This window comes from Kryptolebias marmoratus, linkage group LG20 (assembly GCF_001649575.2).
Source record: "Kryptolebias marmoratus isolate JLee-2015 linkage group LG20, ASM164957v2, whole genome shotgun sequence".
Taxonomy (NCBI): Eukaryota; Metazoa; Chordata; class Actinopteri; order Cyprinodontiformes; family Rivulidae; genus Kryptolebias; species Kryptolebias marmoratus.
The window spans coordinates 13,336,978-13,361,974 of record NC_051449.1 but is presented as its reverse complement, the minus strand read 5'-3'; the positions used below and the strand labels follow the sequence as shown (position 1 = coordinate 13,361,974).

Here is a 24,997-nt window from a genome sequence, read left to right as displayed (position 1 = left end):
GGTGACTTTTTAATTCAGCACTTTTATTAGAATATAGCATGAAAATATTTCTCATATACATTTTGAAATGATATAAAAGTACATACTCTGATCATGGTTATACACGTCCTGATATTTTACCTCTAAGTTGTAGAAAAATACACCAAAGGACAGTTAATATAAAAATGAAGGAACTTCAACCAACAGAAGACTATGTATTTCTTTAACATGCAAGGAAAACCAAAGAGTTTTATGACGAGTTATGAGACGTAACTCCTACCCAAACAAATGTTAAGGGCTATTACAACTATTCATGCTGGATATGTTGTGTAAAAGCTGCTGCCGCTTGTGTGAACGTCTCATTTTAATAAGATGGTGAACCTGGAGCTTTGGCTCCTAGTTTGTCCGCGTGCACACGGGCTCCGACTCCGGTCCGTCCCCGGCTGCATAAGTAACAAACACAGAGAAACAGTAAGTGGAGCTGGAGCTCAGATCGGTGAGGATGACGCTCTCCCCGTACACGTTCAGGTCCTGGTTCTCGTCAGGGCTGTCTTGGTTGGTGACCAGCACGTTGTAAAAGGAAGCGCCCTCCACCGCGGACCACTGAAGGACAATAACTGTTGCTATGGGTTGCTTGACGGTCAGCAGGGGAGCTGATGGGGAGGACAAGACAGATGTTAGAAAAAGTCCTGAATTATCCCCCTCAGCAGATAAGGATTTATAACCCACCACTTTTCAAGAGTTCAAAACTAAGATCATCTTCTGATGCTGTAGGTAGTTTGGTCAAATCTCATGAGATCAGTTAGAGCTCCGAGTATGTGTTGAGGATGACTCTCAGCTACTACCACACCAGGTTTTAGCTCAATATCTTAGATGAGACTGACTCCAAATGTTAATTACTTTTTGAAAGCTTTCTTAAAATCGGTCCTCATACGAACACAGACAAACATTATCACTTTAACTTCAGGCTGCCTGAGGACTAATAGGGGATGAAAAAACATGTATAGTAACACATCATAACAAGTCTAAGCCGGTAAAAAGTAAAAAGATTTTAAGATTTATAATCAGCCTGAGTTAAGATGTTCGTTTAGTATGAACAGGGATTAAGCTCACCTTCCTCTGGTGTCTCCCCGCTGAGGTCCCTCCTCCTACGTGCATGTGATGCAACTACAAACAAAAAGAGGTGAATTACTTTGAAAGAACTTGACATTTTAATTTTAATTTTTCCCCACACGTTTAGGTATCAGTTCTCACCTTGTGAGATGTTCGCTGGCTGACTTTCTCCTGCGGCGTTGCTGGCTGTGATCAGCAGGCTGTGGGACGCGATGTTGACCAGAGAGCAGGACAGCTTGGTGGTGTTGCACAGCGGGGCCTTTGGCGTCACGCTGTTGTCATATATGGTGTATGTGCTGGCAAATACTGAAGCGTTCCATGAAACAGTGGCCGAGGAGCTGTTACCACTGTATGTCACTCCTGATGGGGGGCATGGGGCTGGAAAAGGGAGAAAACAGCTTAAAAAGATGCACAAATACCTCATCAACCTCCTGCTCCCCCACCGCCTTTATAATCTCCATCTTTAGACCGTTAGTACAATGATGACAACACATTAAAAGCACTTGGCCTGAAGTGTGAAACGTGCCCAACCTGTTGTTCCACTGAGGGGCACGGATTTGTCGCCCGCGCCGGCAGCGTTCCGGCTTTGCAACGTGGCGACGTAATCTGAGCTGCAGGGAAGAGGGATTTCAAAGTACGATATGTTTGTCCAGTAGGATGCCAGCTCGAACTGAGTCTCGTTGTCTCCCAGCAGGTTTCCCGTCAACGCCAGCCGGTACTCCGTGTCCCCGCAGACGACCGGTGTCCAGCTGAAGCGCAGCATCTGGGTCTCCATCTCCATCGGTGTCAGCTGCATCTCAGCAGCCGCCGGAGGACAGGGAACTGCAGGGGGCGGAGAAGATTTACATACATGGGAGGATTACTTTGGTCAAGTTTCATTAAATGTGTCCAGTGGTGCATGACATATTTCAGTAACAGACAGACAGAAGCAAAATCATGTTTGTTTTGACTTTGATGAGCAAGATAAGTTCTCACACCTCCACCCGTCTGCACAGGGTCACTGCGGGAGCTGTTGCATGTCCCGTCTGAGGCCTGCACAGAGAAATTGTAAACTATTCCACAGTCGAGCCCCTCAATAGTGCAGGTGGGGTTGGTGTTGTGGCAGTAGAGCATGTCTCCATTTTCAGCCTGAGCACAGCTGTAATACTCCTCAGCATTATCACTGGGCGTCCATGTGATCACTGCAGTTTGGTTTTCACAGTGGTGGCTGACTGACACGCCGCTTGGCTGGCAGGAACCTGGACAGAAAGCAAACCAGGAGGGTGTAAACTCTCAGTCAGAACAAGTGAACCCGACCACCGGTGTCCTACGCGTGTGAGAACCAGCACCTGTGCTCAGCGTCGCGTCTGGGCTGGCTTTGCTGGAGCAGTTCTCATGACTCGCGGTCACAAACACGACGTAGCGCTGGTCACAGTGGAGCTCTGACAGGCTGCAGTTGCTGGAGGTGGTGTTACAGGTGTGCACGTGTCCGTCTGCAGCCGTGGCAACGACGTGGTAGGTCTCAGCAACAAGGGAAGGAGTCCAGGAGACCAGAGCGCTGCGCTCCTCACAGGAGGCATTCACCATCACGTCTCCAGGCGGACAGGGTTCTATGAAAAAACAAAAGACGATTATCAGTTATTGTGTGACTGACTGCTGATATTTAACTTTATTTATACATGCAGCTGGTTCTGCTTCTTTTAGCTTTAACAATTAAGATTCACCTTCTTCAGCAAAGTCCCTCAGCTCTCAGCATTCATGCTGCATTTTTGCAGAAAATGCAGTTTACCTATTTATTATTAAAAGTTTAATCAAAAGTCTGCCCATCACAAAGGCAAAATGAAGTAGTTCATACAATCTATTCTACAAAATAATACCTACATTTGTAAATCCTGCTGATTTTGCATTTGTTATTCAGTTTGATGAAGACTTAAGACTCAGCAAGTTTTGTTTAAAAACAACAACAATTTATATTTTTTCCTTAATGGGTCCGTTTTAATAGACTTTGCAGCAACTTATAGAAGTGTTAGCTCTGAACAAAACCAGAAAAGTTATTATTTTAACCATCACAAGAAAGTTTGATTTGGCAGCTGTGCACAAGAAAACTGATAGAACACAGACGTTGATAGGTACCTTGTAAATTATGGAAAAATGGTGTCCTGCACTGCCTTTGAGTGAACCTTTTTAGTCACTGTAATCATTTTTTTTCCATTATAATATATGTCTAATCCTCTTGGTTTCTTGCAGGCATTATATTTCAAATGCTTTGTTCCTTCCTGCCTGTGGTCTGCTTTTTGAGTCCTTTCTACCAGATTTTACTTTATTTTTTTGTATAATTTATAGTTTAAAATTCTGAAATTCTGAATTGGTTCTGCAGCTAAATTATGTCTTAAAACAATCCCATCTTGCTTGCAGTCTTGTCTAATAATGTAACCATTTTTAAAACCATGATACTTCATTTGGGGTCACAAGCTGTTTTTTAGAAGAGACATTAAGTATTACCCATGCTAATCCTGTAGGGAGGGCTCCTCAAGTCGCTGCAGTGGTCTGAGGAGGCAGCGACACTGATGGTGTAACGGAGGCCACACTGGGCTCCGTGCAGGTAGCAGCTGCTGCCGGTGTGATTGCAGGTCAGGGAGGTCTGGTCACTGGCTACTGCTGTGGCGGTGTACACAGTGTTTCCCCCCATGCCCTCCGTGTTGTCCCACACAACGAGGATGGAGGAATTGTGGCACTGAGCGAAGACGTTGATGCTAGAGAGCGAGCAAGGAGCTGAAGGAGAAGATAGATTTATTTTACTGAACAGCAGGAACAAATCCCCTTATTGACCCCGAATCTGACTCTGAACGGGACTGAAGTACCTGTCTGCATGCTGATGGAGGCACTCGGGGGACTCTCGCACAGGCTGTTTTTAGCAGTGACAGTGAAGTTATAGAGAACACCACAGGCCAGGTCTTCCACCTCACATGTGGTGTTGGTGGAGGTGGTGCAGTTGGCTCTGTGGTTCTCTCCTTCAGCCGACACGGTGTAGCTCTCAGCCCCAGGAGCAGCGTCCCATGAGATCCAGGCGGAGTTGGTCACACAGTTGAGGTCTCCTCTGATTCCCTGGGGCTGGCATGGAGCTAAACAGAACACAGCAGGGGTAACTCTGTGGCTGCATGGAGGGGTTTATGTAAAGATGGGTGTGTGTTTCTTTCCAAGTTCTCATACCTGACTGGATGCTCTGGGACTGAATGTGCTCACTCTGACAGCCAGCTCTCACAGAGGTGACCTGAACAGTGAACGTATTCCCACATGTCACGTTGCTTGTGGAACATACAGAGCTTGTGGTGTTGCAGATCTCACTGGTTCCTCCGTTCTCAGCAGTTATTGAAACCAAAAAGTGGTCAGCTTCCCTAACAGCATCCCAGGAAATTGCCAGGTTGTTGGACGAACAGCTGAGCTGGGCGCTCAGGTTCTGAGGCTGGCAGGGTGCTGAGAACATAAAACCAGTTGGAGATCATTTCATCTCAACATGTTAACTGGTGAAAAATCTCTTTACCTGAGTCAAACACCACAGCCTGGCTGGGCGCGCTGAGGCAGGTGTCATCTCTGCCCACAACCTGAACGGTGTAGCTGCTGCCGCACGCGAGGCAGCTGAGATCGGAGGCCTGACAGCTGTCGCTGACGTGACTGCTGTTGGTTACAAGTAAGTACTGTGTGGCACCGCGACTGGGAGACCAGGTCACAGCAGCAGAGTTGTTGGTGCAGTTCAAGAGTGCCGAGACATTGGTGGGAACACATGGGACTGTGCGTACAAATGAAAACGGTTTCAGTTTCAGTCAATAAATAATATTGTGGGCAAAAACATCACCACATCTGACAAGAGTTTGTTTCCTATCAGGTTTATCGTACAACCCCAGTTCCAAAAACATTGGGACATTTTGTAAAATGTAAAACAGGTCTGATTCTGTTAGGAACATTACTGCACGGGCTCAGGAACACTTCCACAAATCATTGCCTGTAAACACAGTTCACTGTCATCCACAAATGCAGGTTAAAGCTCTATCATGCAAAGAAGAAGTCATATGTGAACACCATCTTGTACACTATATATGACAACATGCCCCTCCAAAACCTTCAGCAGCTGCTCTCCTCGGTTCCTGGATGTTTACAGACTGATGTTAAAGGAAGAGGAGAAGCTTCACAGTGGGAAACATGCCTTTTCCCACCTTTTCTGAAACGTGTTCACGCCATCAAACTCAAAATTACGTTTTTTCCTAAAAATTGTACAGTTTCTTAGTATAAACATTGGATATGTTTACTATTCCACTGTAGGAAAAAATACAAGTTTATGAGATTTCTAAGTTATTGACTTCTGTTTTTTTTTTTTAGATTTACCACAGTGAATGTTGCTAACAGCACCATACAGCTGTTTGTAGCTGACCTGACTGCAGACTGGTGGTTTCAGTGGAGGTGACGTTACACTGCTGGTTGGATGCTGTGACCGACACGGAGAAGTTGTGGCCACACACCAGGGCAGGAACGCTGCAGGAATCGCTTCCTGACGTACACATCTCTGAGATGCCCGAGTCTGTCTGCATGGTGGCTGTGTAGCTGTCTGAGCCATTGCTGGCCTGCCAGGTTACCATGACGATGCCAGAGGTACAATTCTGCATGGTAGAGATTCCTGATGGCGTGCACGGCCCTGTAAATGAACCAAACCACAAAAAAAAAACATTTTGAAAACGATTTAAGCTCATTTTTGGTATTATATTTAACCTTTACAAGTAGTGTTTAAACAATACGTACAGGTCTGCACAGAGCTTGGTGCACTTGGACTGCCGGTACAGTGCTGGTTTTGAGGTGTGACTGTCAGGTTGTAGTTTTGGCCACAAACGAACTCAGAGATGTGGACTGTGGTGACGTTAGTGTTGAAACTAACTGAACTGACTCCTGACTCAGCTGATACTATGTACTGCTTTGTTCCATTGCTGCCATTCCAGGTCAGAGACACGGCTTTTAGATCGCAGCTTACAGTTGCAGCCAAATCCTGGGGCGTGCAGGGACCTGTAAGCAAGTAAAAATGTCCCAGCTGTGTTCTACTGTCTTGCCGCATTCCTCCATAATCATTTAAAATGTTCAAACTTTCTGTAACCTACTCATATAGACGACGGAGCTGTTGCTCGCCTGGCTGCTGCAGCTGTCTATCTTGGCGCGCACCACGACAGTGTACTCGTCCCCACAGTGCAGGTCGTCCCACGTGCAGGTAGTGGTGTTGGTGAGACACTGGTGAGCGTGGCCGTCGAGGCCAGTTGCTGTGGCAACGTATGATTCAGCACCATCACTGGGGCTCCAGCTGACAGAGCCTGTGTTCAGCTGACACTGCGTGGAGGTAGACACATCTGAGGGAGTACACGGGCCTGTGGGGAGAGGATGGACACAAAACACATTTAAAACAAAGAAAACATCAAGTCAAAATGAGAAAAAAATGAATTTTCTGTTAAAATTAAGAGTGAATGATGAGTGATGAATGACTGCTGAACTTGCCGAAGAAGCTGAAACTGAGTTCTTAAACCTTAAAGAAGCAAAAGACTAGCTAAAACACGAGCAAGTCTGTTAAAGCTGATTTCAATATTTTTCAAGGAATTGAAGAGATATCAATGAATTTCTATTTGACAAAACTGATGTGAACATAGTTAATTATTTTGAAAAGTAAAAATAACAGAAAAAAACATCACAGCACCCATCGCCTGAATGAGCTGAAGGTTTTGATTTAAATGGCTAAAGTAGCACAAAATGTGCAGAAGTGATCAGATTTCAAAAATGTACAAGTTAATAAAAAATAGGAAAACAATAGAATGAATGCCGGAAAAGCATTTATTGTCTGATAAACAGATAAATACCAGTGCTGAAGAAGAAAGGAGCACTGGGGATGCTGTCACACTTGCTGCCATGGCCTTGAACAGTCACATTATAGTGTTGGCCACAAGGTAAAGTGGCTGAAAGAGCAGTTTGGGTGGTGTTGAAGCTCTCCATGTGGCCGAGGCTTCCCGAGGCTGTAACTACATAATTCACAACACCAGCAGCTTGGTGCCAGGACATCTGTACCGTGTCACTGTCACAGGCCGCCTGAGCGGAAACATTCACAGGTTGGCAAGGCTCTGTCAGGAGAGAGAAAGAAAAAACACATTTAATGTGTTAAACAGTCTTCCTGTAGAGGTTTCAGACGTCCTCAGCCCCCGTGTTACCTGTCTGGATGAATACAGTACTACTGATCTCGCTCCAGCAGCCTTGACTGTACGCTCTGACTGTAAAGTTATACATTTGTCCACAGTCCAGACCAGAGAACTGACAGCTGGAGCCTGTAGAGTTGCATTTCCTCACATCTCCGCCGGCAGCTTTGATTACACTTGCTGTGTACAGGTCAACGTCAGATTTTTCCTTCCAGGACAGGTCAGCCGTGCTGGAGCCACACTGCAGGCTGACAGCCACACTCTGAGGAAGGCAGGGGCCTGACGCAGTTGTTGGAGAGGGAAAGGATTATGTTGTGGACAAACACACTGAATGCTGCCACAAACACAGATCTGTTTAGACGTACGTGTGGTGAGGTTGACGTGCGTCGGCGCTGTGAGGCTGCATTGCTCGTTGCTGGCTGCAAGGCTGAGATTGTAGGTCTCGCCGCAGCTTAAACCTGTCACATTACAGCTGCTCCGCTGAGTTGTGCACAGAGTTTGAAGACTCCCTCGGATGAAAGCCTTCAGTGAAACGTTTGCTGTGCCATAGGTGGAACTCCAGGACACTGCAGCGTCACTGTCAGACTCACAGCTGACTTCAACATTAACCTGTGCGGGCAGGCAGGGGGCTGACGGGGAAAATCATGGATAAATGGAAACAGGAATGTCATAAAGAAAATCTGCTACAATCACATACTTGTACAGGCAGGCGCAGTGCTGTACCTGTGGTCAGGTATCCTGCCATCTGAGCGGAGCTGTTACACGTCTCGCCAACAGCCTCAACAGTGACGTTGTAGTCCTCGCCGCACTGTAGGGAGCGTTGCTGGCAGCTGGTCAGGTTGGTGGAGCAGCTGGTGGCGTGGCCTGATGAAGATGTGAACACAGTGACGTAGGACGCCGCCCCAGCGCCGGGCTGCCAGGACGCAGTCACAGAGCGGGCCTCGCAGTCCGTTATGGCGCTGACGCTGCTCGGTTTGCACGGTCCTGGAGGAGCAGAGAAAAAAAAATACAAATACCTGTAAATGTTTACGAATATAATGTCAAATTTACATTAATTATGGATAACGTATATACGGATGTTAACATTTGTGCATAAATTATGTCTAGAGCTTATTCTATATCAGAAGCAGGCCTGCCAAGGTGACCCTTAAACATCCTACATAGCAAATTTTAAAATGTTTGAGTATGATTTTGTCTCACCTTATGTTGTAACAAAAATGAAAACCATCGGATCAGATCAAGTAGATTTGTATAAACAGCTGTAAGTTTCACAGTAGTTTGGAGGATGTTTTTTTACCTGATGTCATGGTGACCACAGAGCCGTCTGAGCTGTTGTACGGCTGTCCGAGAGCTTTGACCCAAACATCGTACTCTGTGCCACACATCAGCCCAGAGACCTGACAGCTTGTATCCGAGGCTGTGCCAACGCAGGAAGTGGAGTGGCCGTTTTGGTCATCAAAGTAGGCTGCATAGCCCACGGCGAGGCCACTCTGCTGCCAGGACGCGGCCGCGGTGAGGTCTCCACAGGCAAAAGTGGCTTGAACATTTGTTGGTGGGCAGGGTGCTGAATGAAGGAGCGAACACAAACATGTAAGTATATATATATATATATATATATATATATATATATATAAAGAGACAAAGCTGTTCATCCTTCTTTTTCTGGAGCAAACCTGTCATGAGGCGGGAGATGTCAGAAGTCACCCTGTCACAGGCTTGGTTTCGTGCCGTCACAGTGACGTTGTAGATCTGACTGCACTGAAGGCCGCTGAGGGAGCAGCTGGTGTTGTTGGTGTCACAGGTGACCGCTGGGACCTGGGCCCCCACAGCCTGAACGGAGTACGAGCTGGCGCCGCCCGCCGCGCTCCACGACACCCAGGCGGCGCTCACGTTGTAGTGAACGGAGACGTCCGAGGGAACACAGGGCTCTGAAGAGAAATAGAGTCAGTCGGCTTCGTTCAGATCAGGAGTCCAAAACGTCTGAGTAAATCTCACCTGTCGTGAGCGTGGCAGGAGCACTGCCAGGACCAGAGCAACCGCTGTGAATGGCCTCGGCAACTACAGAGTACTCCTGACCACAAACCAGGTCGTCAAGGTAACAGGACGTGGCCACGGCGCTGCAGGAGGCGTTGTATCCGGTGGAGGAGGTGGCCTGGACGCTGTAGGCTGTGGCTACAGCTGCAGCAGAGTTACTCCAGCTGATTCGAGCGCTGCGGGTCGTACAGTTCAGATCAGCTGACACGCTGGCTGGAGGACACGGGGCTGGAGTAAAGGAAGATTTTTAGAGAACATTCTCATCTGCCAGCTGCTTTCTTGTCTATAAAAAGATTATAATACCACACATGGAGGGTAATGTGTCCTGTATTTTGTTGTAAAGCTTTAAAATAAAACAAATTATACATCAAAATGAGTCTCAACAGGGAAAAGAGTTATGACTTTTGGTAGCAGTGCTTCGCAGGATGGAGACAAAAACAAAGCACAAATTAAAAAAACAAAACAAAGAAAAAAACCCACAGCAATCAGTGGGAGTTGGGATTTAGAAACATCATTTAAAGTTTAAATGAGACAGAAAGTTGAAGCTTACATGTCTGAACCAGCACTTTGATATATTTTACATTTTTCTACACAACAGCAGTGCTCATTTTTGGAATTTTTTTCATTCTTCGGCTGACTGGTGTTGTGACACACTAAGTTTTAAAATGTCACAACTCATTTTGGTAAACATACAAATAATGCATTAAAACATGGATTTTTGTCTTCTTTCACCCAGAGTGTCTCTCACTGCTACAGAACTTACCATTTTCTTTAAAATTCCCCAAACAATACAGACATTGGACACTCAAGCTTCCATAAACCTCACTTATTTTTTAGTTTAAGAGATTCTCTTTAAAACAGGAAGCAAAGGGTGTTTTTAATTTGCCATATCTCTTACATAAAAACACCATAGATGCATAAAAATTCACGTGCCTTCTGATGCTCACAGTTTTAGAGTTTTTAAGGTCTGACTCATAGTTTATTTCAGAGCGACTGTTTGTTTGAGGCTTACTTTTCAGTCTGTTCCTGTCTGCCTTTCAGTCATTTAATTGGCAGTCAGGGAGTGACAGACAGGTTACCGTGGTGATTTTGCTTCTCTTTCCACTTCTCAGACAGTTTATACTTCAAAATATCTGCATTTTTTCTCAGTTTATGAGATTATTAGAAAACTGATGTTGAATTTTTGGTTGTTGCGTTGGTTTCCTTTAAAGTTTCTTCAGAAAATTTCCAGTTTTTTTGTAAGTTTAGTTATTGAAGTAAACATCACTGCCGTACCTGTGAGCTTCTCCGTGGGAGTGCTCGTGTCGCTGATGCACACATTGGTGTATCCCGTCACGGTGAACGTGTAGAGCTGCCCACAGCTCAGGTCCAGGAAGGAGCAGCTGCTCTCCGAGGAGTCGCAGGTGGAGTTCACGCCCGAGGTGGAGGTGGCTCTAACGGTGAAGTTCTGAGTCGTGTTGCTGTTGTCCCACTTCACTGTCATGACGTTGGTGCTGCAGTTCAGCTCAGCAACTGTGTTCTCGGGCCTACAAGGAGCTGCAAGAAGGTGGGAAAAGGCCTCACCTTAGAACTGCATTGCTGTTTCTTCAGTCTGTACGATTTCTTATCTGAAGTTTGGAAAGGCCTCACTCACCGGACTGAACCTTGTAGTCAGAGCCAGCGAGGGCTTCACAGTTCATGGACAAGGAGGTGACAGCCACCTCGTAGACCAGGCCGCACTGGAGATCATGGATGGAGCAGTTGTTTGACGTGGTGTTACAGGAGAGACGGGCTCCTTCTTTGCTGATGGCCCAGGCGGTGTACTGGTCTGAGCCGGAGGTGCGGTTCCACTTCACGGCCATCGTGTTGGTGCTGCAGTCTAACTCTGCCACCACACTGCCCGGCAGGCACGGAGCTACAGCACAGGGTGAAAATAAAACCAGTCAGGTTTTAATTATTACCAAAACTGTCAGGCAATTTCGGATCTGTCATGAACATGGTGAAACCCTTAATATATTTCAAGTGATGTATAAAAAACATTGGACCATTCTGGTTATTTTTTGTTTCATTAAAACTGTAAAATAAATGTAATTTAAAATTTCATAGACACTTTTTTAAATGTTTCACCATGGGTCTACAAAGGATTTTATGTGCATAAAGAATACATGTCTGGTAAATACTTCTAAATTGCTGAGATTTAACTTTTGTCTGATGTTTAAATATTTCTGCATTATTACATTTTTAATTAAAGAGTTTTAGACTGGATCCTATGATGAGAAATGACAGAGATGTAGCCATATTGGTAAAACACTATAACTGATATGAGTAACATCATATATTGCCAAATATCATGCTCAGAGTATGTGCTATGAATTAATCTCAGCTTCTACCGCATCAAATTTTAGCTTAATATCTGTAAAATTAACTGAGTTACAGCCATTTTTGGGTTGGCTGAGGCGACCATCTTGAATTGAATTGACTCCAAAAGTTAATCAGTTGTAGATGTACATCCAATAAGAGTTTCATCAAAATCCATCCAGTGGTTCATGAGATATTTTGCTAACAGACCAAACAGAGTTAACTCCAAATAGTTAATAGAGAAATTTAAAATGAAGATTCTGTGCAATCCGTTAGCACACAAAACATGTGTTGGGCATCAGTCTCAGCTATTTCCACATCAAACCTTAGGTGAATATCTGTAAAACTGACTGATTTGAAGCCATATTTGAGTTTTTTAAGTTCAGTTAGATGTGGCAGCCACATTGATTTGGTTTGACTCTAAAAGTAAATCACTTTTTACTTCAAGTATCATTAAAATTAATTCAGTGGAAATATTATCATCTACTTTTGCTTTTTGGCAGCAGGCGATAATAAATGTCACATTTTCATGCACAGTTGACCTCATCATTCTGTAATCTGACTGTATTTATTGTGACTTATATTAATAAAGAAACAGGCGTAACTGTGTTGTTTTGTAATCTGTAGTATGCTACAGGTGTGCATCAGCCTGAACTCCTGCTCTCGTGTCTTACCGGAGTTAAAGTAAATGTTCGTGTGTTTGGTGCTGTTGCAGCTCTCTGTGGAGGCCACCAGTGTTGCAGAGTACGCGAGGCCGCAGTGAAGCTTCACGGCACAGGAAGTGTCACTGGAGGAGCAGGACGCCACGTGTCCGTCCTGTCCCGTGGCCTGGACCGTGTAGAAACCTGCTCCGCTGCTGTTTGTCCACGAGAAATTCCCATTGTTTGTGCCACAGTCCACCTGAACGGTTAGGTTTGTGGGCAGGCAAGGAGCTAAAAACAGAAATGTGCCCTCATTTTAGTTTCTAATCAGTTTTTTTCCCTCTCTGCAGCAGGTACACCTCATTGTACAGAAAAAAAACATCCTACCTGTGCTTATTTCTACGGGCAGACTTAAACGACTTCTGCAGTTCGCCTCCTGAGCTGCGACGTAGAAAGCATACCTTTCCCCACACAGCAGGTCAGACAAAGAGTGCGAGGTGTTGGAGGTTTGGTGCTCTGTTAAAGAAGGCGGTGTGCTTCCTATTATCTCCCACTGCAGGACATATGTAGCTCCCGTCACCGGGCTCCACGCGAGGGTCACGGTGTTGGTTTCACAGACGACATGGCCAGTCAGGTTAGCAGGCGGACACAGAGCTGTAACAAAACAGGAAGAACAAACCTTCAAAGTGTCAGACTCAGCAAAAAATGTTTGGTTGAAATGAAATATTTTTCTAAGACATAAAACTATTGAGGGTAGGTTTGTAAAATACTTCATTTTTGTTGCTTTCTTTGGCATTAGTGTGCAGGGTCAACATTAGAAATGAGGGTTAGTTTTGGGTTGGTAGAGCTGATTTAAAGATGCTTGCTGAATAAACATATATATTTTGCTAAATTTAATTGTGTCAGTCTTGTTTTGTTGTGTGATCTGTTAACTTATGTCACAAGGCCGACCTAATTACCACAAAATATATATTCATACAAGATTCACTTTTATTTACCTGAATTGTTTAAAGTCATAATAGCTGTCAAAATACTTGAGTTTCCAAAAATTTAGATTTGAATTTTAATGCTTCTAGCACAAATTCTACATAATTAATTGATAATTTGGGAGTTAAAGTAACTCAAACTCATCAAGATTTTTGTAAAAATTGCATCAGAAAACAGCAAATAACCTTTGCCTTTGTTTACAACTTATAATTGTTGGCAATAAAACATGAATGCTGATTTTGCTCATTTATTACTTTTGGTAGTGAATGATGCATATTTAGTGGTCATCTTTATCTTTATCCTAGATGATACACATACCAAAAAGAATCAAATCAAAAACATAAAAAATTACGGATTTTGACAGTTATTATGGCTTTAACTTGTGTAAAGTGAATTCAAACTAATTTTGACTATACTTTCAATTTATATATATATTTTTCTGTGTGTGTGGGGGTTTCTCTCACCAGCCTTCAGCTGCACGGGGGAGCTTGGCTCGCTCCGGCAGCCTTGGTCCACTGTTACCACCTCAACAGAGTAGGTTTCTCCACAGTGGAGCCCAGTGAAGTTGCAGGAGTTTGAATAGTTGGAGCTGCAGGTGTGAGTGTGTCCATCGTCTGCAGTTGCCGTTGCGATGAACATTTCAGCCCCGGGTACGTTTGACCAAGAGACGGCGCTGTCCTCACAAACCGGAGATGCGGTGACGTTACTGGGAGCACAAAGTCCTGAATGAAAAGGGGAGATGAGTTTAATGTCACCTGTCTGACATGAAACGTAAACAAGATGCGAATAATTTAACTCTATATATTTATGCACCTGCTTTAAAGTTGTAGGCTGTGCTCTGGGTTCCTGTGCACGTCTGGGAGTACGGCGTGACTGTGGCGATGTAGGCTTCACCACAGTGGAGGTCAGGGATTTGACAGCTGGTGGAGTTGGTTTCACAGTGGTAGTTGTGTCCATTTTGACCCGTCACTGTCACGTTGTACCCCACGGCACCAATACTTCCCACCCACGTCATCAGGGCTGAGTGATCGGCGCACATGAGGGTGGCGCTCACATTCTGTGGCGCACACGGGACTGGGTACAGGAAAACAAAGGCATTTCATGTTATTTGGTGAACTTTAATAATTCATTCTCAGGTGGAACACAAACATACAAAAGAGGGATTCATGTGCAAACAAAATCTGTCCCTTTCTTTACCTGTTTGGAGGGAATCGCTGACTCTGACGCTGCTGTTGCACTCGGCTCCCTGAGCTTGAACGCTTACATTGAAATCCAAACCACATGGAAGATTTTTGAACACACAGGTAGTGTTTGCTGTATGGCAGCTGTCTTGATAGCCTTCTCCTACCACCTGACTAAGAAAGCTGATGCTTCCTGCAGGTTTAGACCAACTAACCACTGCTGTGTTGGTTCCGCAGGTGTACGCTTTCGATAGGAGAGCTGGAGAACAGGGAGCTGAAAACAAGACAGACAGTAGAAATGATTAGTTTGGAAGGCCGATCAGGTAAAGACATAGCTGCATCACTCACCTGTGGTAATGCTGGTGTTGGATCCGGGTGCGCTGTCACACTGGTTTCCTTGGGCCTTGACTGTGGCCACGTAGGTCTCACTGCACAGGAGGTCTGTTAGCGTACATGAAGCTGTGAGCGAGCTGCAGGAAACTTTGGTCCCATCTGCAGCTGTTGCTTCGGCTGAATATCCTTTGGCGTGAGCCATTGTTGTCCAGGACAGAAGAGCAGAACTGTTGCTACAGATCAGAGTGCTGCTTTGTACAGACGGAGGGCATGGAGCTATGGGGGAGACACAAAAACGGTTCAGTGGATGTTGTTGGTCTGATCAGTTTGTAGAGTTTTCCAGACTTCTACCTGTTATCAGGACTCCTCTGGTCCCAGTGCTGTTACAGGTGGCATCCTCAGCCAACACAGTCAGGTTGTAAACTTTGCCACACTGCAAGTGGTCCAGCTGACAGGAGGTTGTAGTACTCCTGCAGGAAATATACTGATCAGACGTGCCTTCCTGAGCCAGAACAGTGTAGGCCACGGCACTGGCACTTTCAACCCAAGCCACCATGGCTGTATCTGAGCCACACTGGAGGTTGCTGGTCACATTTACCGGATCACATGGCCCTGGAGGAACAGGTAGATTGAGGGTATCTGTAGCAACGTGCATTTAAAGTCAAAGGTTTGAGGAAAAACTATGTAAACGCTACCTGTTGTTGCAACAGTTTGAACGGGAGCACTAGTGCAGAGGCTGCCCTGGGATGTGACTTGGACGTTGTAGGTAGTGGCACACTGCAGGCCGGAGAAAGAGCATGTAAGATTTGACGAGGAGCAGTTCGCTGAGAAGCCACTGGGGCCCGTTACTGTCGCTGTGTAAAACGAGGCACTGGAAGAAGCATCCCAAGAGGCAACGAGAGAATTTGCACCACATTCTGTCACTGTGGTTATCCTCTGAGAGGGGCAGGGGGCTGTTGAAAAATAAGATGGAAGAATACACATGTAACAATGCAGTTTATGTTTGACAGACAGAGAGATATTTATGTTTAACATCCTTATTACCTGAGTGAACAGTCTGTGAGGGGCTGTATGTTCCACTGCAGCTGCCAGAAGAGGCTCTGACAGAAACATTATAGGTTTGTCCACACTGAAGGCTGCTGAGGACACAGCTGGTGCTGTTAGTATGGCAAGTGAGCAGACTGGTGTTGCCATCCAGAGGCTTGGCGATGACGCTGTAGTTTAGGGGCAGCGGAGAGGAGGTCCAGCTGACCATTAAGTCACTGGAGCCACATAGCAGATTTGTAGTAACGTTCTCTGGAGCACAGGGTACTAACAGAGATAAACCACTGTTAAGGAACTTAAATATCTGAGAAAATATATTATGGGAGCGCTGCCAGGGGTGCAGCTCCCTCTGGTGGTGACTGATGAATAGCAACAACTTATGCCCAACTTGGAAAAACAAAAAACAAAACCATAAACATCCGAATGTTATACATGCTGACAAAAATGTTGTTAGCAGTAAAAGTCATACAGAAGAGGACAAAAATAACAAAAGCATAGCTGAAACCTAATATCCACAGTTATTTCTCTTAAAGCATTAATATTGCAGCATAGTTATCTGCTACAGTCAGCAAGAGAAATAGGTTTAAAAAGGCCATGAGGCTATGAACTATGGAAAGATTAAAAAAAATGGCTGAAAAAAGGCTAGTACATATTGTAGGCTTGTCGCGAATAATCAAACCACTGACCAGATGTCTGACCAGAACAGATTTATAGTCCTTCCTGAAAGAAAACATCTTTCTGCATGCTTATAAAGACCGAAATGAGGCACAACTTGTACAACTCTTCCTCTCAGTACCTTGGTCTTGCCTGAAGGGGGCGCTGGAGTTGCTAGGACAGGTACCATCAGAGGCGAACACCTGGATGTCATATGCCTGTCCGCAGCCCAGGTGAGTCAAAGTGCAGTTGGAAGTGGAGCTGCTGCAGGTGAGAGTCGGACCGGTGCTGGTGGCCTCCACGCTGTAGCTCACTGCATTCGCAGTGGGGCTCCAGAACACCTGAGCTGCTCCATCACTACACGTCACCTGGCTCCTCACATTAGATGGCGGGCATGGCTCTGGGGAGTGAAGCAGAAATGACTGAGGTCATCGTCAAAGAGGCTAATTTTGAAGGACACCATCATTATTTAAAATTAAACTTTTCTTTTCCTTATTTTTAATGATAGTCTCATAAACTGACATTTTTGCAGTATTGGTCAGTGTTGTGTTACCTGTTTTCAGGGAGTGAGTGCTGCTCTGTTGACCTGTACAGGTGTCATCAGCTCCTGCAACACTGATGGTGTAAATCTCTCCACACTGGAGTCCAGAAAGGCTGCAGGAAGTGTTGTTGCTTGTGCACTCAGCCCTGTGACCTGTGCTGCTCTCAGCCACAGTAATATAATGTTTGGCATTGCCACTAGGAGTCCACAACACGGGGACCGGATGTGGAGCACACCTGTGCTCTGTTGTGACGTTGGTGGGAGGACATGGCACTGAAGCAAAAACAAATGTAATACAGAATTGAAGACAGGCATCCAACAAAGTCCTACTGCTAGATCCGTGGCCCTGTTTGTTGGGTTCTTACATGTTTGGACGCTGATCTCTGAACTTGGCAGGCTGGAGCACGTCCCAGTGATGGAGGAAACTGTCACAGTGTAGGAGCTTTCACACAGCAGACCTGCCATGGTGCATTGGGTCTCTGTGGAGTTACAGTGCAGAGTCTGACCTACTCCACTAGAGACGGTGGTGGTGTAGTTCTCTGCAGAAGCTGACATGTTCCATGTGACAGTCAGCTCGTTGGTACCACAGCTGACACTGGCTCTCACATCCTCAGGACCGCATGGCACTGAAACAAGGAGATACTCAACATCATACACTAACATCTTGAGTCATCTTTAATTTTTTTCATATTTTGCTTCTCTGTTTTCCCACATTTGACTTAAAGTTGCATTACCAGAGTCCATGCTGACATTTGTTGAGGTAGATCGGCAGTTCCCATCATCGTAGGTGACAAAGACGTTGTATTTCTTTCCACAAGGCACAGAAGGGATTTCACAACGATTGTTTGCGTTGTTGGTGCAGTTGAGCGTGTCCCCACTCTGATCCTCTAGTATTGCAGTGTAGAGACCTGACATCTGTTGGCTCTGCCAGAGAATCACAGCTCGATCGGCGTCACAGTCTCTGGATGCGTCAATATTTGTTGGAGGGCAGGGTCCTGGACGAGAGGCAGAGGGTTCAAATAATGCTAGGAAGTGCTTGTTCTTCATATAAAAGGTGCCAAATTACTCATCTTTTGCTACCTTGCCTTAAACAGATGATCACCTACCTGTCATAAAATTGGTCTGACTTTCTGTGCTGTTGCACATGAGGTTGCTACCAATAACCTTGGAGGTGTAATTCTGCCCACATCTCAAGCCTTTAATCAAACAGTTGGTACCCAGTGAGTAGCAGTAGTGTGAATTTCCACTTGCATCTTCGGCAACAGCAAAGTAAAGTAATGCCCCGAAGCTCTGTACCCAGTTAACTGTGGCAGAATCTTGGCTGCATGACTCTGACACCGAGACGTTGGTGGGAGGGCAGGGAACTGCGGTGAGAGGGAGTAAGCTTTGTATCAAAAAAATATGACAACATCTCAAGAACGATAGCTTAGATTAAGCATTCTTATAACATGTTCATACCGGTCTGAGCAGATTCTCCCAGCACCCTGACAGTGGTGCAGTGGTCACTGGAGGCAACAATCCAGACACTGAGTTGTTCACCACATGGCACACCGGCGATTGTGCAGCTACTGCTCGCAGAGGAGCAGTTGTAGGTTTTCCCATTGTTCCCCTCAGCTTCTACGGTGTATGAAAGAGCTCCTGCAGACGAGTCCCAGGTCGTGATGAGCTCGTCAGAAGTACAGTCAGCTCTTGTCCTTACATTTGTCGGTAAACAAGGAGCTTTAGGAAGAAATCGGACACAGTGCTTGTTACATGAAGAAACTCGGTTTTGGCTCTTTGGTTGTAACAAGTTTAGGGGCAACAGTGGAGCACAGCTACCAACAGTACAGCACAGTTTAAATGAGATTGAACAAAGCCTACTTACAGGTTTGGACAAGCTTGGGTTCGCTGACTTGGCTGTCACACCCAGAGCTGACGGCATACACTGTGAACTCGTAGAACTGACCACATTCAGTGTCGGTGAAGTGACACACATTGTCCAGCGTCTTACACTGTGTTATTCTGCTACTGTTGTCCTTAGCCTCAGCCACGTAGTAGAAGGTGTTGTTGGTGTGCTGCCAGCTGAAAGTGATGACGTTGGAGGTACAGTCATGTTGGGTCTCAGTGATACCTGGCGCACAGGGGACTGCAGGGGTAACAGGAAGAGTGAGACATTAAGGCACCATTACTGCAGAGGAAATACAAGTCAGTACTTGCAATGAAGATGTTCAAAGTTTGACTGCATAGTGAAAAAACAGATCATATTTATGACTTCAGAAGACAAGCCTACTTATGTTCTGAGTTTATATGCATGCTAATAGATCAGTTATCCAGGTAGACACAAGTATAACTCCTCCACTTTGTCGCTTTTCAGACTGATACTTATAGGTGACCTTTAAAGATCACTTTCTAACTTTAACACAGGACCATTGATTGACTGGTGTTGGATGGCGGGGATTTATTGCCTGATCAAAGTGTTTGTTACACTGCTCCGCCTAAGAACAAGTACAAACCGTCATGGAAAGAACCTAAACTGCTTCCCACAGGGCAGATTTATAAGGAAGTGTTAGGAAAGTCTATAGGTGTGTGTTCCATGGTGAGATGTAAAATGAGAAGGCGTTTGCATGCGTACACAGACAAGACAAATGGTTAACGGCAGGTTAACACAATCCGCGTTGTTTTTCATGTCTGCAGGTGCTGCCCTCACCTGTTTCAAACTCAGAGGTGATGTTGGAGGTGCTCTCACAGTCATCAGAGATTGCCGTCACATGAGCCAGGTACTTCTCACCGCATTTGAGCGAGGGAATTTGGCAGCTAGTGGAGGCTGAAGTACAGTTTAGGGAGTCACCGGTGCTACCGACGGCCGTGGCTTTGTACATGCTGGCCCCAAACACCAAATCCCAAGTAACTGTTACTGTGCTTTGGGAGCAGCTGTAGTCCGTAGAGACGCTCGTTACTCCATTAATTGCTGAGGAAAAAGTTTGAAAGATGGAAAGATGGGAAATAATTGTTAAACTCGAGACAATCAGATCAGCGCGTCTAGTCAGTCCAAAGGTTTACTCAGCTTCCAGAGGACTGATACATTTACAGCCTCGGCACCACTGGCATATACACGGCCTATTTCTGTGGGTCTCTGCTCAGCACACTTACAAATGCATAGTAACACAGATGTTCCTTAGTTGAGAAAACAGCAAGAAACTAAACAAATGGTTTAATGCAAAAGTTTTGAGGTTTAATATTAGCTAATGTAGCATTTTTTCATGTCGTTTTTAGAAAGAAATGTTTTATAAACCTGAAAAAAAAAAAAAAGTCCTCGTTTAGTTAGCCATTAGCCTAGCCTGGATGAAGACTTTTTGTCCTTTTCTCTTTTCTGTATGACTGATGTCACGGCTGATAAGGTACCAACTATTGATAACAATGTGACAGAACACCTCTTCAGAAATGACCGGATTAGTCCTTTAATATCAGAGTGGTTGAACAGCAGACTGACCTCAAACAAACAGAACATTTTGACTTTGCTGCCCTGAATGTTATTCCCCCTGGCACCTAATTACCCTGAACCATCAACATGTCTTCCTGCCCTGCTTTGTTGCATTTCTACTGAGGTCTGAAGGTTTAGAGCTGATTAGGCAAATTGACTCCACTGATGAAGGTCACACCTGGATTGCTGCAGCTGGTCAGATGCAGCTTAGCTCCAAAACGGGACAGGAACACAGTCAAATCTATAGACTGTTTTTCAAAATGCTGACAAAAGTTATCTTTATAAGTAGAGTTTGTATATGTAAAACCAGGGACTTGTTAGGCGTCAAATGATGAACAGAGTCAACAACAAACTGACGAGCTAAAAGGAATCAGAGATGGTCATCTTTTACGTAAATACTCACTAGACGTGGTATGTCCAATATTAGAGGGCTCTCCGGGCTCCAAGAAGGCATTTACTGATGAAACCCCCACTGTGAAGGTGGAGCAGGGTTCCAGGTTACTGATATCCATCGAGGTGGCTGATGTTGTTTTGATGACCGGGGCCTTGTTGGGGAATCCGTCAACGGCCACACTCACTTGGTAAAGCAGTACTTTGTTTACAGGGTTCCAGCTTACTCGAGCTGTGCTCTTTCCTGTTGGTACCAGAGCCACACCAGTCGGTGGCTGCACCACTGTCAGCAAAGAAATACAGTTTGTAATCATTTACTGAGAGCTGCACTTACTTGATCTGTGTTTAAAGTTGATAAATGACTCCTTGTGACAAGAACTTAACTAGAAAAGTAATGACTTTACATGCGCTTACAGGTCAAAATTGTCCTTATGTTACTTTTGGCGCCTCTTCCTGCACTGTTGGAGGAGTAAATGTAACACTCGTATGTTGTGGAGGGAGTCAGGCCGTTCACTTGAGCACTTGTAGTTGTGTAGGTCTGATTGTAAATCTTTGCTGTCGAAGTCATTGTCTCCTCAACAAACAAGATGTAGCTGTCCGCCCCTGTCACGTTGGACCACTCAAACTTTATAGACGTGCTTGAAATAGCTTTGGAAAATGTGATTTGAGACGTAGCAGGCACTGTGAGGACACGAGAGAGGGAATTCAGAATCATTTTCAGGTGCATTCAACACTTCAGCTGGTTAGTTTTCGTTCAAGTTTCTTCACCTGTCATGGTAAAGTTGATAGCTGTGCACAAAGGATTGTACAGAATCTCAAAGGCCTTCACTGTGACTTGGTAAAGTTGTCCCGATCTTAACCCCTGCACCAGCTTCTGAGTCGGGGTGGTTGACTGCATCAGTATGACTGGGGGGACACTCGTTGAGTTCACGACTCGCAAGTCTAAAAGATAAACGAAAGCTCCGGGGTAGCTGCTCCATTCCACGTTCAGCGTAGATGCTGAGGGAGATTTCAGTGTCAGGATGGTACATCCTGAAAACGAGAGAGAAGAAACATTTAATATGTTACAGATGGGGGAAAAAAGAGCTGCAGGTTCTCCTAAAAACAATGTGAAGGTTTCTGCAATGAACAACAAATGTTACTGAAAACGATCAACAAGAACGCTGCGATGTAATGGCATTTAATGTGCGCTTCAAGACATTGTCAGTCATTTTTTATGTTAAGTCCAGCTAATATTCTGTAAGAATGTGAGCCTTGAACGCCTCCTATAATATTTCATCTAAACATTTGTTTATGGTTATAGTAAATGTATCACTGAGGCCTAAATCGCAATCCATGCAGGTGTTTAATTCACAAGCAGAGTATAATGTTACTCCCTGTTTGGAACAGAGGAGTTAAAAAACTATTAAATAGAAATATTTATATCTGTATCAGTGTGGTGACTCAGAAAGAAACAATACAAAACAGAGCTCTCACCTGAAGCCACACCATGGTATATCTAAAACACAAGATGCATTCATTAGAAACATGAGAAAGACATTTAAAAAATAGGCAGGTAAAATGAAAATAAATAGATTTGATTTAATTTGCAGTTAAATACCTGAATGACAGACAATAGGGTAAATGACGAGTAAAGCATCCACATCTTATCTCTGAGTCAGTGTCAGTCCTCCAGTGGTTTGCATCTGTCTGCTCTCATCAGCTCCTCTGAAACCGTCACAGACTGACTGCTGTACATCAGCTCCATGACGGCCAATCAGCATGGCCTAAATGAGGACAGGTGGATTCCCACAAACTCCCTGTCATCATGAGCAGGACAAAAAAAAAAAATACTGAAGGAAGAATGTTACTGTAGGTGGAGGAGGGGGGCTGAAGGTGCCCCCTCCTCCACCTCTACTGTACTGAAATCCAACTAAATGACCTTTATGTACCTGAAATGTTTCATTACTGATAACCTTTGACTCTACATCTTTAAAGTTAAAACATAATTCTCTAAACCTACAGTAATTTACTTTAGCTGTGTCTTCTTAAACCATAAAACTGTAAAAGAATCTGACTTCTTTTGTCTAAAACACTCTGACTCAGTTCACCTGAGCCTTTCCTCCGTTCACTCCTTCCTGGACTGATGTCATTGTTTCATGATGCTAGAGAGCATTATTACGTAAAGCTAACTGTCGTGATTCGGTTCTTATTTTCTTTAAAACAAAATTTTTTAAATCAAACCAGCGATAAAGGCCATTGTTCTTTCACATGAAAGACATTTTTCTTGAGTTTCAGAGGAAGTTGTTGATGCACTAAATAAAGCCAAGAGATTTGAATTTGGTGAACTCGTTAACAGTGTGAATCAGACATTTAGTTCATTAGAAATCACACTTTCGTCATTTGAGACTATTACACTCCTGCCCTTTGAGTTTTGTTGCCTCCTGAGAAGAAAATGGACTTTTCTCCTTAGAGATGTTTTTTTCCAACCTGCTGATACATCAACGACTTTTTTCATGAGGGGCTCAGAAAGCTGCTGTTTGTCCGCAATTAATCCTCCACACACAGCTAATCAGATATTATATGACGTCTGTTTGTTAAATAATACATGAAACCCTTCATTCATGTCTGATTGATTCAAATTTCACCATAAAAAGGCTTTTAATCCTTTGCCTCTCACACATATATAAAAAGGATAATTTCACTTTATATTACTGACATATTTAGCAATTATTTATGTACCTTTAGGACCTGTGTGAGGACTGTTTTCTGAGGGTTTGTGTTTTGTGAGCTAAATGCTAAAACCCTTTAGCTCCAGGGTTATAATAAAACCTAATAACAATAAATTAAAACAGAAATATTTCTTAGGTTTATTATTCCATGATAGGATATCTCTCAGGCATCCTCTCTGTCATCTGTTCTTTAAAACAAAGAACATCAGAGGTATTTCGAAGAGCAAAGAAAAAGACTTTGGATCATTGGATAAATCTCAATTTATGTTATGATGATTTTCTAGAACTCGTTATACAAAAATGCAACGTTATAGCTGAACATGTTGCATATAAGCTGGATATTTATGAAACTAAACAGCCGTATCACCAGCGTCACGCTCTTCTTTGACATATTAAATGTTTACAGTGAAGTGATGCCTTGTTGGGAAGATCTATAATCATATCACATCAGGAGAAAATAAATTTCTACTTCTGTCTTTTCTTGTTTGTTGTTGGTATTTCTCACATGAAACCCACACAAAAGCAGCGGTTGTGTTGTGTTTAGATGTGCACAGATAATAAACTGTTCTTTTGATTCATTCATGCTGACTGTATCAGTAAATTGATTTTTAAAATTGTATTCAGAGTAATAAAATCCTATCACAATATTCTGCTGCGACTGGAACAAACAGACGGGATCATTTGTTGTGAGTCGGGGAGAAGGCGAAGAAAAAGTTCCCTGAGCTCATCCATCTGCTTCAGGAGCCGGATCCTCCGAATGAAATACATCTTTTGTTCACTGCATGTGAGGAGCCAAACATTATGTACACTTTCTGCAAATGCAGCCAAATGACTGTTTTTGACTGTTTTAAGCGGAGCTGTTTAAAGTAAAGAATCTGAATTAACAGACATAGACGCATGTAAACACATTTAAACCTGTTCTAAACTGAAAGGCTAATAATGACTGGAAAAAAAGATGTTCAGAGACATGGAAAATAATATAAACAAACAAATCAAAGCTAAATATTTCTGGGGTTTTGCAGAAAATCAACGTCAGTGCGAGTTAAACGTGACACTGAATGTACATTCAAAGTGAATTTTCACCCCCAAAGTACAAATCTAGTTATTTAAAGATGCAGATTTTGGCTAAAACTGCAGGCAGTCAACTCTCCAAATATTCAAACATTTTTAATTGTGTTTTTAGTGCAATAAAATGAAAGTCAAAGCGTCAATTTGGGATTTGGGTATTTGACCAATAAACAGAGCAAATACATCTTCAAACAAAAAGCATTTAAAACATGACCACAGACAAAAGATGTCCTGCCCTTTACCAAGGTTGTGCTGAAAATATGAACAATGATATCTCATTTTATATGATATTTATTAGAATAAACTCAGCTGATTTGTGCTGCATTTCTA

At 44.1% G+C, this 24,997-nt stretch overlaps 1 protein-coding gene across 1 annotated transcript; it reads right to left on the bottom strand.

Annotated features, from left to right (window-relative positions):
- Positions 1-2: 2 nt before the first annotated feature.
- LOC108239509 (serine-rich adhesin for platelets-like) lies at positions 3-22,622 on the bottom strand. The gene is made up of 44 exons (XM_017422255.3): positions 22,489-22,622; positions 22,365-22,386; positions 21,657-21,920; positions 21,303-21,569; positions 20,902-21,171; positions 19,725-19,985; positions 18,903-19,163; positions 18,497-18,757; positions 18,145-18,402; positions 17,773-18,033; positions 17,404-17,664; positions 17,051-17,311; positions 16,640-16,897; positions 15,844-16,110; positions 15,495-15,752; positions 15,151-15,411; positions 14,815-15,075; positions 14,483-14,740; positions 14,099-14,359; positions 13,750-14,007; positions 12,686-12,952; positions 12,332-12,589; positions 10,954-11,214; positions 10,596-10,856; positions 9,282-9,548; positions 8,960-9,214; positions 8,584-8,850; positions 8,010-8,270; positions 7,652-7,915; positions 7,302-7,565; positions 6,957-7,214; positions 6,213-6,473; positions 5,863-6,120; positions 5,498-5,758; positions 4,613-4,858; positions 4,282-4,545; positions 3,933-4,193; positions 3,574-3,843; positions 2,421-2,681; positions 2,070-2,330; positions 1,624-1,914; positions 1,234-1,470; positions 1,093-1,146; positions 3-632 (listed from the first exon to the last, which is right to left on the bottom strand). Exons 1-44 carry the CDS (start codon positions 22,531-22,533, stop codon positions 376-378), a joined length of 10,839 nt encoding a protein of 3,612 aa, XP_017277744.1. The 5' UTR covers positions 22,534-22,622; the 3' UTR covers positions 3-375.
- Positions 22,623-24,997: the final 2,375 nt, after the last annotated feature.

Excerpts from the sequence above, each read along its gene's own strand:
- LOC108239509 (XM_017422255.3), bottom strand. The coding sequence starts at position 22,533 with ATGTGGATGCTTTACTCGTCATTTACCCTATTGTCTGTCATTCAG. Across the intron at positions 7,566-7,651 it reads GCACGTCAACCTCACCACAC|GCCCCTGCCTTCCTCAGAGT; the intron begins GTACGTCTAAAC and ends CAACTGCGTCAG. Across the intron at positions 6,474-6,956 it reads TCCTTTCTTCTTCAGCACTG|GCCCGTGTACTCCCTCAGAT; the intron begins GTATTTATCTGT and ends CTCTCCCCACAG.